The sequence below is a fragment of the Polypterus senegalus genome, chromosome 14, assembly GCF_016835505.1.
Source record: "Polypterus senegalus isolate Bchr_013 chromosome 14, ASM1683550v1, whole genome shotgun sequence".
In the NCBI taxonomy this organism is placed as follows: Eukaryota; Metazoa; Chordata; class Cladistia; order Polypteriformes; family Polypteridae; genus Polypterus; species Polypterus senegalus.
Window position 1 is genome coordinate 62244405 of NC_053167.1, and position 17821 is coordinate 62262225.

General features: G+C 37.2%; 1 protein-coding gene and 1 long non-coding RNA gene across 4 annotated transcripts in view; one reads left to right on the forward strand and one right to left on the reverse strand.

Annotated features, from left to right (window-relative positions):
* ttll7 (tubulin tyrosine ligase-like family, member 7) overlaps positions 1-17821 on the reverse strand; it is a 254532-nt gene that overhangs the window by 60466 nt on the left and 176245 nt on the right. For all 3 annotated transcript variants that reach the window (XM_039735295.1, XM_039735293.1, XM_039735294.1), the window contains one exon: positions 10305-10378. In XM_039735295.1, coding sequence (XP_039591229.1) covers positions 10305-10378 — 74 coding nt within the window. The remainder of the gene's footprint in view (positions 1-10304; positions 10379-17821) is intronic.
* Positions 1-17821, forward strand: part of LOC120514760 — a 67126-nt gene that overhangs the window by 44176 nt on the left and 5129 nt on the right. The gene's annotated exons all lie outside the window — the stretch shown is intronic.

Consider the following 17821-nt stretch of genomic DNA (forward strand, 5'->3'; position numbering starts at 1 on the left):
GGAATTATTCGTTTTATGAACTGTATAATACATTTCAGAAAACTTTGTGACACGGATGCAACATTATTCATATTATTCATATTCATTCACATAACATCTTGCAGTTTGTAATCAGTGACCGCGTGTTTTTTTTTCCCCCAATGTTGCCAGTCCCCACATGTTGCTGCATGCTGTTTCTATTGTACTCCAGGACATACAGAGGACAGAATGGTACAGAGCAGTAAGTTCAGCGCTATATGCAATCATCAGATTCAAATGTTAACAGTTCACACACACGCAAGCATTGTCCTTCCTACATTTACAACGTGTGTACCTGTTACAATGTACACACTTCTCTCTATGCTGTGGTTTCTATTACACACCTGAAAGAAAGAGACAATATATGTGAAAACATCATTGCACTAATGCAATATTATTTGAAAACAAACAGCGTCAGTTCGGGTGTGAAATTATGCCTGTTTTGTAAACATGGGGCACCCAGCATCAAAGCAGTACTACTATTTCTGTGTGATTTCCCTTTCTTTTTCATATTCACATGCATGAAGCGAGCTTTAACAAATACACCAAAATAGCTGTATGCCATTTACAAATATATGGCACTTGATTGTAATCAATCTGTATCAACATAATGGTGCATGGAATGGCCAAACTATTCCAACTACTATGACTGGTTTAGCATTATTAGAAGATATCACAAATGGAAGAATTAGAAGAGAGTGCATATTTAGAGATCAAAGTTATTTCTTGTCCAATGATGATGATTGGTGTCTAAGTTGATTTAGATTTTCAAGAGCTGTCCTCTTGGAACTGTGTGGTGAACTGGGCTGGCTTTACAAAGGCAGAATTTGAGGAATTGTGCACTACCGTCTTTATAGGTTCTGTCCACCCTCTGGGTTTTAGCCACAGGAGCTTTTCAATGTGAACTGGCTGAACGAATAGGTATTTCTCAGTCATCATTGAGTTGTGCCATGCCAGTTGTATGGGCAGAGTGGTCAACAGCATGCACACTGCTATAAAGGCACCTTCAGAGAATGAATTTGCTTATGTTAATAAAAAGCATTTTCACTCTATTAACGTGCTGCTCTATAGTTAAAAAAAAGTGTGTCACATTGTGCAAGCATGTAGCGTGCTGCATAATCTGGCACACAATTGAGGCTTGCCAGTACCTGAAGAGATGTGGTATGACGTACCTGACTCTGATCAGCCAGATTGGACAGTCTTACAACTTTGTTTGAATGCAATTAACTGAATGTAAAAACAGGTAATCCGATGCAGCATTTATTTTTTAATCAATTCATTTAATTTGTGGTCAGTATTACATAGTATAGCATTTATATTTCTTAGTTCACTGGCCACATTCTCTTACAACACCCACTATTGCATTTTGTGACTCCAGAACAGCATCTGGCAGCACATGGACAGATGGGCACCTGGTGGTTTCAGGGGTGTGTGTGCAGCCAGGGACCTAAGATGTGCTCAGAACAGCAGCACCATCACCGCCTGGGGTCACCTTTTGTAATAGTTTCTGAAACCTCATCTGCTTGTTTGTCTACAGTGGGATGCAAAAGTTTGGGCAACCTTGTTAATAGTCATTATTTTCCTGTATAAATCGTTGCTTGTTATGATAAAAAATGTCAGTTAAATATATTATATAGGAGACACACACAGTGATATTTGAGAAGTGAAATGAAATTTATTGGATTTACAGAAAGTGTGCAATAATTGTTCAAACAAAATCAGGCAGGTGCATAAATTTGGGCACCACAAAAAAGAAATGAAATCAATATTTAGTAGATCCGCCTTTTGCATAAATTACAGCCTCTAAACGCTTCCTGTAGGTTCCAATGAGAGTCTGGATTGTGGTTGAAGGTATTTTGGACCATTCCTCTTTACAAAATATCTCTAGTTCATTCAGGTTTGATGGCTTCCGAGCACGGACAGCTGTTTTTAACTCACACCACAGATTTTCAATTATATTCAGGTCTGGGGACTGAGATGGCCATTCCAGAACGTTGTACTTGTTCCTCTGCACGAATGCCTTAGTGGATTTTGAGCAGTGTTTCGGGTCGTTGTCTTGTTGGAAGATCCAGCCCCGGCGCAGCTTCAGTTTTGTCACTGATTCCTGGACATTGGTCTCCAGAATCTGCTGATACTGAGTGGAATCCATGCGTCCCTCAACTTTGACAAGATTCCCATTCCCTGCACTGGCCACACAGCCCCACAGCATGATGGAACCACCAACATATTTTACTGTAGGTAGCAGGTGTTTTTCTTGGAATGCTGTGTTCTTTTTCCTCCATGCATAACGCCCCTTGTTATGCCCAAATAACTCAATTTTAGTTTCATCTGTCCACAGCACCTTATTCCAAAATGAAGCTGGCTTGTCCAAATGTGCTTGAGCATACCTCAAGCGTCTCTGTTTGTGCAGTGGGCGGAGAAAAGGCTTCCTCTGCATCACTCTCGCATACAGCATCTCCTTGTGTAAAGTGCGCCGAATGGTTGAACGATGCATAGTGACTCCATCTGCTGCAAGATGATGTTGTAGGTCTTTGGTGCTGGTCTGTGGGTTGACTCTGACTGTTCTCACCATTCGTCGCTTCTGTCTATCCGAAATCTTTCTTGGTCTGCCACTTCGAGCCTTAACTTGAACTGAACCTGTGGTCTTCCATTTCCTCAATATGTTCCTAACTGTGGAAACAGACATCTTAAATCTCTGGGACAGCTTTCTGTATCCTTCCCCTAAACCATGATGGTGAACAATCTTTGTCTTCAGGTCATTTGAGAGTTGTTTTGTGACCCCCATGTTGCTACTTTTCAGAGAAAATTAAAGGAGGAGGGAAACTTACAATTGACCCCCTTAAATACTCTTTCTCATTATAGGATTCACCTGTGTATGTAGGTCAGGGGTCACTGAACTTACCAAGCCAATGAGTTCCAATAATTAGTTCTAAAAGTTTTGGAATCAATAAAATGACAATGGTGCCCAAATTTATGCACCTGCCTGATTTTGTTTGAACAATTATTGCACACTTTCTGTAAAGCCAATAAACTTCATTTCACTTCTCAAATATCACTGTGTGTGTCTCCTATATGATATATTTTACTGACACTTTTTATCGTAACAACCAACGATTTATACAGGAAAATAATGACTATTAACAAGGTTGCCCAAACTTTTCCATCCCACTGTAATTAAATATGAAAATTATTAAAAAAATTAAAAAAAAAAAATTTAAATCCACCTTCACCCATGGTGATGTTGGCGTTCCTCCTTACCTATCAAAAATTGTGACAGTTTGTTGCTGAAACGATGTGAACCCCAGAATTTTGCTACCTCGTTCAGTAGTATTGACACTCAGACAGTGGGCTGCGACTCACATTTTCACGTCTACTTTGATATCTGACATCCTATTACTAGTACAGTGGAACCTCGGTTTGCGAGCATAATTCGTTCCAGAAACATGCTCGCAATCCAAAACACTCGTATATCAAAGCAAATTTCACCATAAGAAATAATGGAAACTCAGATGATTCGTTCCACAACCCAAAACTATTCATATAAAAATGATTAAGACAAAATATAAAGTAAAATACATAATATAAATTAACCTGCACTTTACCTTTAAAAAGAACTAGCAGAATACCCGCGCTTCGCAGCGGAGAAGTAGTGTGTTAAAGAAGTTATGAAAAAGAAAAGCAAACATTTTAAAAATAACGTAAGATGATTGTTAATGTAATTGTTTTGTCATTGATATGAGTGTTGTTGTCATATCTATCTATTTATATATATATATATATATATATATATATATAGCAAAATACCCATTGGCAGCGGAGAAATAAAAAGAAAAGGAAACATTTTAATAATAACGTAACATGATTGACAATGTAATTGTTTTGTCATTGTCATGAGTGTTGCTGGCATATATATATATATATATATATACACACACACAGAGACACATATATAAACATATATATACATATAAACATATATATATATATATATATATATACACATATACATACTGTATATACAACATATACATATCTACATATATACTGTATATACACATATATATACAAATCTACATATATATATCTACATATATATATTAGGTGGGACTCGATTAAAAAATTAATCCAATTAATTAGAGGCTGTGTAAGAATTAATCTTGATTAATCGTATGTAATCGACGTAAATTTGCCCCAAATCGCAAATGTTTTTTTTTAATTTAAAAGCGGTTTTAGTGGGCGACAGAATCAAATAATAGACATGGACATGAATATTGTAAACTGAAGCTGTTTTAATTTCTGAAAAAAGCTTTAAACTGCATTTGAATTCAAAACAGAAACAAAAATATCATCCCTGGTTAAAATTGGGCAGACTTAAAAATAAAGTGGTAGTTTAAGTACTTTAAGTACATTTTCAGAATAGTATTGTCTTTAAATAATAATAACCAAAATTTCAACATAAAGTGCAGTTTTCTTCTTAAAAAATAAGTCAGAAACATAAAAGGTAATTTGACCAGCTTACTCTTTAAACTCTGAGTAACATTAGCCAAAATTATTTTGTACATTAGGCTAAAACAGTGTGATCATTGAACATTTTGTAATTAGATGTATTTAGAATTACTAACGGTCACGGAAGTCCAATGATCCCCAGTAAGAGCCACAAAGTCCGCTTTCTGTAATGCATCTAATTTTGCTTGCTTTTCAGTGTGCACAAAACCATGCTTTTATCAAGGCTTCTCGGGTAGTCGAAATGATCAGTCGTAGGAACGCTTTATTCCGACTCTAACATTTTTGTAGCTGTGATGTGTGCATCAGTGTAATGGATGTACCAGGAAATCATGCATTGACAAAAGTTCCCGTTTGCTTGGAATTGAAAGTGTGATTAAATGCGTTATTTTTTAACGCGTTATGGAGTACATGCATCGAAGCTTCTCAGCTGTGCTTGTGCTAAGAAAGGGAAAATTTTAAAAATAGCGTAACATGATTCTGCGTTAACCTAATATTTTTCATACGTCCCAAACCAAGGAGATCGAAGGTAAAATGAATCGGTAGCGCGTACATAGTCAGTACACCCCTCTCGGGAATCGAACCTCGAATGTCGGCTTAGAGGCTTAAGACTCTACAATTAGCCACAGCGTGTGGCTTGTCTATGCTAAAGTATGTATTGTAGATCGGGTATATATATACATTTATATATATATACCCGTGTACGCAGTGGAGAAGTAGAAGTTATGAAAAGAAAAGGGAACATTTTAAAAATAGCGTAACATGATTGTCAATATACAGTAATTGTTTTGTGAGTGTTATTGAATGTTGCTGTCATCAAGGATTTGATTATCATTATTTCTTTCAATCAGGCTCGTATTTGTAGGATGTGTTCAAGTTACATTCCGTGTTTGTCAATCGTTGTAAAGATAAGAGGTTTCATTCATCGATTAGTTCCTTACTGCATCAATAAACAGCACGTCTTCCCTTTATCTGTGATGTGACAAACTGCATGCACGGGTTTTTTTACACTGTCTTCCTTTAGCAGGACATTCACTTTTTCCACCGTGTGCTTTGTTTCCGCAGTAGCTGCACTTATGAATATGATTGTATGTATAAGGCGCTTCATATTTTTTGCTGCCTTCTCAATTGTGTAATTCGGTTTTGTTCAGCACTCTTTGGAACTGTTGCTTTTGTCTGCGAATGCGTCAGTTCACGTGAGCCGCTTGGTGTTCTTGCATCGAAGGTTCCCAGCTGTACTGGTGCCATCTCGTGTAATGTCAGCTAAGACCCGGCACTTAAAAGTTTCTCTCGCAGTTTCAATGAGTTTGTGCCAAACACCACCCTGACCATCTCATCTTCCTCTGCATAAGCACAGTCCTTCACCCGTGAACATTTACGGCAGTGTTTGTATTGGATTGCCGCTGATGGACGGCCTTATATGGGCAGGCACTAAATTACAAACGCTAGTGGCAGCCTGTCTATGAACTTAATTTAATATAAACTTACGGTTCACGCCGTGCTTTGTTTCCGCAGTAGCTGTACTTATGAATATGCTTGTATGCATCATTTGCTTCATAATGTTTTTCTGCCTTCTCAATTGTGAAATGGCGTTTTGTGCTCATCGCTGTTTGGAGTTCTTCCTTGTTCTCTACGTACTTACGTAGGAGGCGTGATGATGTCACACAAACTCCCCCCACGGCCATCTCCAACTCAAGACTCCATTACATTATATGGGGAAAAATAGCTTCCAGTTATGACCCTTATGCGTAGAATTTCGAAATGAAACCTGCCCAACTTTTGTAAGTAAGCTGTAAGGAATAAGCCTGCCAAATTTCAGCCTTCTACCTACACGGGAAGTTGGAGAATTAGTGATGAGTGAGTGAGTGAGTGAGTGAGTGAGTGAGTGAGTGAGTGAGGGCTTTGCCTTTTATTAGTATAGATCATGGCTGGTGTGAGTTTCTAAACTCATGTGGGATTCCACCCAACAGGACGACATGCGGAAGAGTGTCCCAAAGCAATAGCAGTCTCCCAGCGCTGTAGCAGTTCGCCGTATAACCGCATCCAAAAAGATCAAGCAAGAGCAAGATGGGGACTCGCACTTCACAGCACACACACACACAGTCACAATGCTGTAGTAAACAGAGAGACACGCTGGGCGAGCGAGATAAGGAGAGAGAGAGAGAGACGCGCTGGGCGAGCAAGCAAGCAAGATAAGGAGAGAGAGAGGTGCTGGGCAAGCGAGATAAGGAGAGAGAGAGAAGAACCATCAGCTCAGTTGTGATCACATGACGCTCAGCAGACAAAGTGTATCCATACTGCTCATATTGCAATACATCGCTCGTTTATCAAGTCAAAATTTATTAAAAATTTTTGCTCGTCTTGCAAAACACTCGTAAACCAAGTTACTCGTAAACCGAGGTTCCACTGTACATATATGCAGCCATTTTCGTAAAGCACACATATGTTTGCAGCCGATTTATTTCCTCGAGAAGATGGAAGAATTTGGCATGTATTGTATAATAATAGTGATATTTTTGGTTTTATTCATTTTTGAGCTTCCTAGACACCCCAAAGGTAGAATATCTCACAAAATAAAAACAGAAAACAGAAGGGGCTATTTATATTGATTTGCATGTGCAAATGGGCAAAATTCTGGGAGGAGTCTGGGTGGGGCTGTAGGTGTGAATATGTGTGTTAAAATTCACATTGATTGGGATTTATAAAGGGCACGTGCGTAGATCTTTGCATATGCAGTTTTATGCATCTGAATTTTTTCATGCAAACACAAATTTCTAGTTGTGTCCATAAGTCATGTATTAGTGTGAATTCTATGCAAGGCATTATACATGAGACACATGATGTCACCTTCATGTCCTAGAACTTTAATGAGTAGTGCTTATTTGGTGCATTGCTCTGACGAAGAAAAGAAACTGAAGAAAAACAAGTGAACATTGAGGTTAAAGGAATGCAGTGTCAATTTTAAAGCCAAAGTTAAAGCAATTATTCATTCCACATTATTCCTGTATTTTCCATCAATCCATCCATTATCCAACCCGCTATATCCTAACTACAGGGTTATGGGGGTCTGCTGCAGCCAATCCCAGCCAGCACAGGGCGCAAGGCAGGAAACAAACCCCGCGCAGGGTGCCAGCCCACCGTTATCCTGTATTTTATTTATTTATTTTTTTAGATGATTGCATAAATGGCAAAAGCATTTCATGTTTTAATGACTGAAATTATCCTAGTAAGAATAAAACATAAAAATATAAAATGAAAAAAAAAAACCTAAATTGTGAGAATGTAATGCTATCCAATGTCACACACACGTGTTTAGGAAACAACTAAAGGGCTTGAATACATTTAATTCTAATCCTGACCAGGGGTGGCGAAATGCACTAATTCCCTCTCTCGACCTCTTGCAGACCATTCCAGGGAAATCCTGCCCAGCTCTGGGGCAGCCAACGACACCACTACTGGTTCCGGTCCTGATGACATCACTTCCCTGACTGGCCTTTAAAGCCGCCATCTTGTCAATAATATATCAGTTCTGTTTTGGACTCTGTCGTATGAACATGTCTGTGCTTTGGCATCAGTTTTGCAGCCAGGAAAAATTATACGGGTGGCTGGCCCAAACCTTTGCAATGTTTTATGGTCGTTCTTTTTACACCTATTACGAATCAATATGTTTGTTTAAACGTAAAATAGTGAAAGTCATTTTAAGTTGATACAGTGATTTAAGGTTTAATTAATTCCTGGATGCCACTAGACTGCATCTCCTTTGTACTCATCCCTTTCATTTGCTCTGTTTCCATAATCTAGCGGTTCTGAAATTTAAATAGCATTCATCCCATACAATGATACAGCTTGTCTTTTGTTCAACTGCTGTTGTCCTGGCCTGGACTGCCAATACTGATGCACTGTGTAAGAAAGGTCAGAGCTGACTATACTTCCTTAGAAGGCTGGTGTCCTTCAACATCTGCAATAAGATGCTGCAGATGTTCTGCCAGACGGTTGTGGCGAGTGCCCTCTTCTACGTGGCGGTGTGCTGGGGAGGCAGCATAAAGACGAAAGACGCCTCACGCCTGGACAAACTGGTGAGGAAGGCAGGCTCTATTGTAGGAATGAAGCTGGACAGTTTAACATCTGTGGCAGAGCGATGCTAAGCAAACTCCTGTCAATCATGAAGAATCCACTGCATCCACTGAACAGTGTCATCTCCAGGCAGAGGAGTAGCTTCAGTGACAGACTGCTGTCACTGTCCTGCTCCACTGACAGACTGAGGAGATCGTTCCTCCCCCACACTATGCAACTCTTCAATTCCACCCTTGGGTAAACGCTAACATTATTCAAAGTTATTGTCTGTTTTTACCTGCATTTTTAATTTAATATTGTTTTTTTGTATCAGTATACTGCTGCTGGATTATGTGAATTTCTCCTTGGGATTAATAAAGTATCTATCTATCTATCTATCTATCTATCTATCTATCTATCTATCTATCTATCTATCTATCTATCTATCTATCTATCTCTAAAGTAACAAATGCCACCATAAATAATCAGAATTAACACAGTACTAGAAACAATCCATTTCAGCGCACTTCTAACCTCACCCACAAAGGGCCAATTTATAGCCACCAATTAACTCAACCTCACATTTATGATATTTGCAAAGAACAGGCAAACACCATACAGACAATCACCATGTTAAAATTTGTGTGAGAGAATTTTCAGACAATATTAAATATAACCATTTTCAAAAAAGCACATAAAAAATTGACAATCAAACCTTCAGTTTATAGTTTCATCTAATGGAATCTAAATGAAATTTATTTTATAACAAAGAGAGTTCATTGCTCTAAATTAAATGACTAATATAGTCTAGAGCAGGAGTTCTCAAACTTTTTTCGGCCGCAGACCCCTTTACCAAAAACTTTTAAAACCGTTGACCCCCTAGTCACATGCAACGGTTTTTCATGTCTGCACTTGCTTTGATACATTCGATAAGACAATGCACAGACATGTTTATGCTACATGTTATTTCATGCATTCTTACGTGTGACTCTTTTAATGACACATTTTATCTTTTCATTTGCAAGTTTGTTATGTAATGTGTTATCAAAAGTGTTTTTTTGAATTATTTTACTTCTTAATTTAGGTAACTATTGGAATCATAGATATTTTGAAGTAACAAACAAATAGCAGTAGTAAGGGGTCTATTTTTGCTGTCGACCCCTAGTAAGTTCAAATCGACCACTTTGGGAACTCTTGGTCTAGAGGTGACTATATGGACAACTGATCCTAATATTAGCTCTAGTTTAGGATATTTCTCTATTCCTTTTAAACTTTTGCCAATTACCAAAAGTGTATTATACCGAATTCACAGCAAAATTAATTTGAAGCTGTTGTCAAAATATGCTTATCATCTTAGTTTATGTAATGGGCATTAGAACTTAAATAATAATAGACTTATGTATCAATCAAGCATAATTTTTACGATTTGTAAATCAACTAACTTTCCTATGAATGAGCTTTTCATTATCTATTCTATATAATTACTTTATAAATATTAAAAATGTTGTATAATTAGTATGTTACATAGATGTTAAAAATAATTTCTTTTTAAGTGGTGTCTGATTATAGAAAGAGTGAAATGAACACAGATGTAGAAATCTTAACGTTGGTGCTTTGAATGGTGGATTAAGCGGTAAAAAACAGAAAACAATTGACAGAAACTATGCAGTTTTATTGAGAACATAGCACTATATCAGATACCAGATCAAATCATTATTCCGGCTTATTACCTATAATTTCCAAGATGTCTGTTTTCATGCTCCTCCCGTGAAATCTGCTTACGAACTTGAGCAAGTCTTTCTTTCTGAAAAACAGAAAACACATTCAGCAAAGTCACTTCATAATGAATATAATAAATGCACAGATTTACTTTGAGACTATTGAAGATTTTCTGCTAGAGTAGAATCCTCCTGTTAAGTGTAGACAGAACATTAAAACAAAAACATTTTCAAGTTAAATTAAAAAAATCATGATATTAGGACTCTTGGTACAGATTTCAAACAGCAGTTCTACATAATGGGAAGTACATTATAGAAAATTTAATAAAATCACTCAAGTTTACAAATCAACAAAGGAACCAAACACAATTGCCCATAGGTGCCTACAATATGTTTTGGTGCTAAGTCAAGCTGGCTATAAACTCTTTACTAAACATAAAAATACAGACTTCTATTGCTTTCCAAAGGAATTTGTCTTTTTTATTTCTTTTCTGTTCTATAACTTTGTAAAAGCAGAACAACATTCAAGGCAGTCTATTGTTGAGTTTTTCACATGTTTTTCACATTCACCCTTGGAGGTCACATCTAATTCCAAAAATGTAGTTTTCAATTCTACAGTTTATCTCTATATGGCTATTTATTACTTTCAATCAATTAGTTCTATTGTAAGGTATCGCTAGGTTATGAGAAAATACAAATTCCTCTTCCAGTGTCAAGAAATAAGCCTGTTTGGAACAGTTCTAAAATAACATAACAGTGGCAACTAAAACGTTAGTCAGTGCTCCTGTGTGGGAGAAAAGTATGTTTGCACTAACTGTTTAGTTTGTGTCATCAGGCACTGACCTCTGTGTAAATGCATTCAGAGTCAATGATTACTTCTGCTGCCACTTAAATGTGTAACTGTGCTCACAGTATTAGCAGTCTTCACTCAGATTGCATCCTAGTGCTCATGCATCAGTGGCAACTGTCCTCTGCTCTTGTCATTTAACATACATCCAGACAATGAGTTGTCCCTTTCACTTTATGACCTTTTAACAAAGTATACAGTTATTAATAATGTGGATGGATGAACAAATGTTTATGAGAAAAATGAAATCTATAGATTTTATTTCATTGTTTGTTATAAAATCTGCTGTTGCAGTTCATGGAATATGTTCAGTTTTCACATAACCAGCCCTTCTTTTCTTCTTGTTAATTCCAAACTCAAAGAAAAATTCAACACACTTCTGACTATTGTTGCTTGGAATGGTTTTCTTTGTGTGATATAAAATACATTTAAATAGCGGCTACTCTGTCTGTCACATTTGGCATGCTTAAATTAATATCTGTACAATTTTAGATAAAAATGCTTATATTTTGGCTTGGTTAATAGTTTCATATGGTGCAATCACTTCTTGATGCTGTGTGCATTGGGCAAAGAAGTCCTGACATCCATAATCTACAAATGCTTAATTTACATCAGTGTTAGTGGAGACTTAATTTCATTAATTAAAATACTGTACTGATAAACTTTGACAACACAATTTATTTATTGAACCAAAGTTTTTCCATCCATTAGATATGTGCTTCATGATTTGTTTAGCATAATAGAGTGAGAGAGAGATATTTAACCAAAACAAAACAACAGAACTAAACAAAAAGTAGCTAGTAAAGAATAGGGTGTGTGAACCCAGTTCTAAATTGGTCAACACTTTATATTTCCAAACACTGCATTTAGTATACAAACTAAACAGCAAAAGGCATATCCAATTACAAACTCTTTACAATAAAGTTTATAGGAACACAGCCAAGTTAAAGAACAGCTCTATCTTTTAGTAAGGTTATTATCAAGGCATAATGCACAGTAAACCATACAAAACACTACAAATCTTGCCATATCAAAGGCTAATACACACAGTGAAACAAAGAGCTTACTGCGGATGAGATATAGCACCTTGTTCAACAGTAGAGAATGTGATCTTTTTTAAACATTTACTTTGTTTGTTTTCATTAATTAATTTTACTGATGCACAAACAATGGAAAAATCAAATAATAAATTATAAACTCTTGAATAATGCTATATATTTTGATGTATCTTAACAGGGTAATAGAATTTAAAAAACGTTAACAATATTTTAAATATCCCAAATGTAAATACGTCAAGTTAATATTAAACAATACTATTGAAATATACACATAATGACAATCTACCATTTCTATGTACAGTATATTTATTATTTGTAAACAATTGTATTTATTTACAAAAATGTTTAGTATCATTAGCATCAGGTGGGGCAGTGGTAGCGCTGCTGCCTTGCAGTTAGGAGACCCAGGTTCGCTTCCCGGGTCCTCCCTGTGTGGAATTTGCATGTTCTCCCTGTGTCTGCGTGGGTTTCCTCTGGGCTTTGGCTCTGGGTTTCCTCCCACGGTCCAAAGACATGCAGGTTAGGTGGAATTGGCGATTCTAAATTGGGTCCTGCAGTGGGTTGGCACCCTGCCCGGGATTGGTTCCTGCCCTGTGTTGGCTGGGATTGGCTCCAGCAGACCCCGTGATCCTGTGTTTGGATTCAGCAGGTTGGAAAATGGATGGATGGATCATTAGCATCAAATATACAGTAATTTTTATTTACTACAAAAAAAATATAAACAACCAAAATTGCTTTTTATTATTAAAATGCAGAATGCAAATTTCAATATTTATTAAATATTTAGGATATCTTAAAAGTCATGGTCCCAACACAAACTTCTTTGGCAAATTAAAAAGGCACAATTACATTATCTAGGATGTATCAGCTGAAGATAGTGTGAATAAGGAATGGAAGGATGCAACAAAGCCTGGGGCCTCATGTATAACGCCGTGCGTAGAACTCGCACTATAACATGGCGTAAGCACAAAAGCCGAAATGTGCTTACGCACAGAAAAATTCAGATGCAGGAATCTGTGCGTACTCCAACTTGCACGTTCTTCCGCTACATAAATCCCGATCAGCGTGAAAAGTAACACTCGTGCACGCTTTATGTAACGCCCCAAATCCTCCCAGAATTACGCCTCTTTGAATATGCAAATCAATATAAATCGCCCTTAAGCGCAGCCTTCTGTGAAAAGACAATAGGAAAAGCACGGGGGAAAATATAAGAATTTCAGCGAATACCAAGTGGAGGCAAAGGAAAAGCATACTATTTGTTCAAATAAACCGTGGTATAATCAACAAAAGGAAGTTGATCGAGTGACTTAGCGTGTTGGAGAAAGTTGAAAGCTCACATTCACAAAATGCACAGTGCGGAAATAAAAAGAAGTCACATATCAAAGTTGCTGTGAAAAGCGAGTTGTAGCCCACTGTCTGAGTGTCATATGAAAGCTTATTAGGGTACAGAGAAAAAAGGCACACAGTGGGGAAAAAGCACGAAATGTCAACTTCAATCTCGACATTTCCACTTTAATCACGTAGTTTATTTTGTCATTAAAGTAGAACATCATAAACTTCATCTTAAAATCGTTTAATTAACCAGTTTCTCAAATCACATCGTAATTAAAGTAGCACGTTAAATGCTTTGTTTTGTATTTGATCTTCTCTCTATGTGCTCTATGTGTGTGAATCACTACTTGCTTCTTAAACCGGCTCTCTTCCTCCAACTGGACACAGAATCCATGACATTCATGATATTACAGCTCTCTGAATAACTAAAATACTGAGATGTATACGTGATATCATTTTCATGATGATAGGAGTTAAAGCACGTTATTAAACATGTGTTTCACTTGATGAAATAATTTATTGCAGCAGTACTCAGGGGGCTCTAGGCTTGTGGTGGCACTGGGCAGAGGAAGAATCGGTGGCTCCTTAGCCCCCGTCAGTAAGGTAGCTTATGCACGTGGATGGCCTCGTCCGTTGCAGACACTGCTTAGCCGCCTCGTGCTCATGACACAAGCATTTAACTTTTGCGAAATTTGTCGCTGGGTTTTAGCTGTGTTGTTATTTTCTCTTTCTGATTTATATTCAATATATATTGGCGTAGCCGTCACTGCAGTCAGTGCTTTTCTTTCCCCAAGTAACCGATCGCCATACAATCAGCTCTGTAATAGACGTTAAGCCATCTGTAAGCTTAGCGCCGATTCTTCAAAACGTGTAAAGAACATTGAAATATCTTTGTAGTACATGTTTAATTATTCTATCCTTAACGACACTCCCAGTGAAGAATATAGATTATTTAAATGAACTTAAAGTTTTATCTGTATAATTTAATAAACATATTTTGCTGCATTTCATCTTAAAAATGATATGTCATCATATGTAAATACGCTTTATAAAGTGGCTCAGGTTGTGCGATATTATAATTAGTGCAAGTTAACAGTGGGGTGATTGTATTTATAAGTACAAACAGTTCTACAAGGTGCAATTGATTGAGTGCATTTAAAGTTCTTGAGATGAGACTGTTTCTGAACCACGAGGTCCATACAGGAATTGCTTTAAAACGTTTTGCAGTGGCTGAGACAGCATGTCCATGAAACTGTATACCGATAATTCTCTTTCCGATCAGTTGCTGCTGTGATTCACACTCAGATACAGTGATATAAATACTCCGAGTCGTGCAGTGAGAGTAATATGGAAAAAGATGATCAGCTGTGGCAACTCCTAACGGGAGGAGCTGAAAGAAGAAGAAGAAAAATAAGAAGAGGAAGGTGCAGTGAGAGTAACAACGCTAAATCAGTTATGGTATTTGGAATACTATGGCTGTTCCCTGGACCATTATATTGTTACAAGTTAATTACAATCAGATGCGTTACACTAATAAACAATATGCAGTTAGTTTCGGTGTATTTATAAAGCCGCGTCATGAAAATAAGGAGTAATCACACAGGAACAGTAGCACTGCTTTGGCGCTGGGTGCCGCCAGTCTGCAAAACCAAGGCATGCGGAGAACTTGCGTAGGTTTTATACACGACAAGTTCTTACGCAACATTTCTGTGCGTACGCACCGTTTATACATGAGGCCCTGGCCATGTTTCAAATTGAAACTTTGCCAAAATACCCAAAATTAGTCAAAAAAGACAAAAGAATACTTTTGTACTTCAATGTTCTATTTCATGTAGGCAGTGCCAATCCCTTGATTCAAACCAATGACTCAGAGGCTACTTGGCTGTAACAGCTTGCAAACATTGTGCAACCATTCCATGCCAGTAACAAAATCTCTTAAAATTAGTTTAATCCTTGGCAGTTTTGTTACAGGGAACTGGTGAATAAAACCAAAATGCCAAACAAATATCCAGATGTTAAAGATGCACTGGATGTTTTTTGTCTACTGTGATACTGATTGAATACAGTTGATGGTATGAAGCTGTGGAAGGTCAGCCCCAATGGTTTTAGAAGCAGTATGGACAACCCTTTGGAGAAGATTTCGATCCTGGCAAGTCGGGTTACCAAACCACAACACGATGTATATGGTCAGGATGCTTTCAATGGTGCAGCGGTAAAAGTCCACTAGTGTTTTGATTCTCACCCCAAAGCTCTTCACCCTCCTTTGGAAAAAGAGACTTTACTGAGTCTTTCGAGTATGCAGATGGTATTGACTGACCCCAAAAGGCAATCAGTGATCTGGACATCTGGGAACCTGAAGCTGCTACAGTCTGGACAGGGGAATCAGAGATGTGGAGTGACTCAGTTTTGTACTTTCTGAAGTCAACAATGACCTCTTTTGTTTAGTCAACATGCTGAGAGAGGTTATTGTTATGGCACTGTACAATGAGGTTTTTTAACTCCCCCTGTAGTTTTTGGACAAAATGTGAACTGGAAGATGAAGTAACTTTGACCAGCATGCTTAATTGCATGAGTTTAGCTTTGTTTAAACTCGTACATTTCTCAGAATTGTGCAAAAAGTCTGCTTAGTAGATTTACACATTTCAAACTTTCATTAGCTTTGCTCTAATGGCACTTGTGTATAATTCTACTTTGGTTGTCCTCTGAAATTCAAATTGTGGGTTTAATTTTCCCACAGCATAAACGATTGTTGAAATTATGTGTAAATTCCACTTGAGCTCTGTTTTCCATTCCATTACTGTGTACTGACTTAAACAAATACTACACTGTGTTTCTGGACTGCTCAGCAAAGAAAGATGTATCTATTAATGTATCTGTAATATTGCAAATCAAATTCACTCTAGTATTCTTTACTGTCAAGAGAAGCATGTAGCTTTGCAATTGTCATGAAGATCACTGTATAATCCTGACACTAAGACATCAGCATAAATTGTAGGATATACATGTTGTTAAAAAATAGTAATTCGAAAGGTGTACAGATATACATGCTTATGGCTTATTTACAACAAATGTATTGAGCTCAGACTAGTAAAATGAGGAATTAACAACTTGCTGAGTAGACTAACTTTACAATAGTCAACCAGGCCACAATTTTAAATGTTATCAACTAGAAGCACTCAAAGCACGGTAATATATGAATAATAAAATTAAATAATCAAGCAAATATGTTCACTGAAAAACAGGAAAGAGTGAGTGATCACAATATAATCACTCACATATCAAGGTTCATATAAGCACTAGTAAAATTTTTATATTTAAAAACCAGGTGTCATTAGCACTACTTGTGATTTTTTCAAAAACAATGCTATGTCAGATTACAATTTACAAAAATAAACTAATATCATAAATCTTAAAGGATTTTTATTTGTGGAGCAACAAAATTGATATCATCCAATATCTACAGAAGTAAACTAGAAGTTTAAGTATTCCAAGTGTTTAAAAGAGTTCCAAAAAAACCAAAAGGAATATCAGCACAGTGATAGCATAAGGTACATCAAAGTGGATTAATTCTAATCATCTGTCTCCTTGGACCCAGCAATGATTCTCGTTGCAGAGCAACTGCAAAACCGTACACATGGGTATCTCTCAGAAGGTGGTTGTATTTATTTTCCCCAATTCATTTTTTATATAAAATTTAAGCAGATATATGCTAGAAAGGGAAATAAAACGCATCCCTCTTGAAAAATTAAGATGGATCAAAAGCTGGGAGATAGGCAGCTAAGAAAAGAGAAAAAGATCAAGTCATGGATGGCAAATGTTTGAACTTAGCTGAGTAGAAACAGAAGGAATGGGAGCAGGCAAAGAAACACAAGTAAAGGGAATAAGAAACTGGAATCGCAAAAAAAAAAAATGAATGTCTAGAGAGACTAGGATAGACTTGATGACTAAGCGTAGAGATTAATGCAGCACTAGCTTAAATATGAGTGAAGAACCTAGAGAAACTGGCTCACATGAGAGCCCAGAAACAGCTGTTACCAAGCAGCTGGACATGGTTGAAGAAAGGAAAGAGGAGCGGCCTTTACATAAGAACATCCATCTATTATCCAACCCGCTATATCCCAACTACAGGGTCACGGGGGTATGCTGGAGCCAATCCCAGCCAATATAGGGCACAAGACAGGAAATAAACCCCGGGCAGGGCGCCCGCCCACTGCAGTACGTAAGAACAGTGATCCAAAACTACAATGAGGGGCTCTTCCATACAACAGGAAAGAAAGTAACATTTGATATAC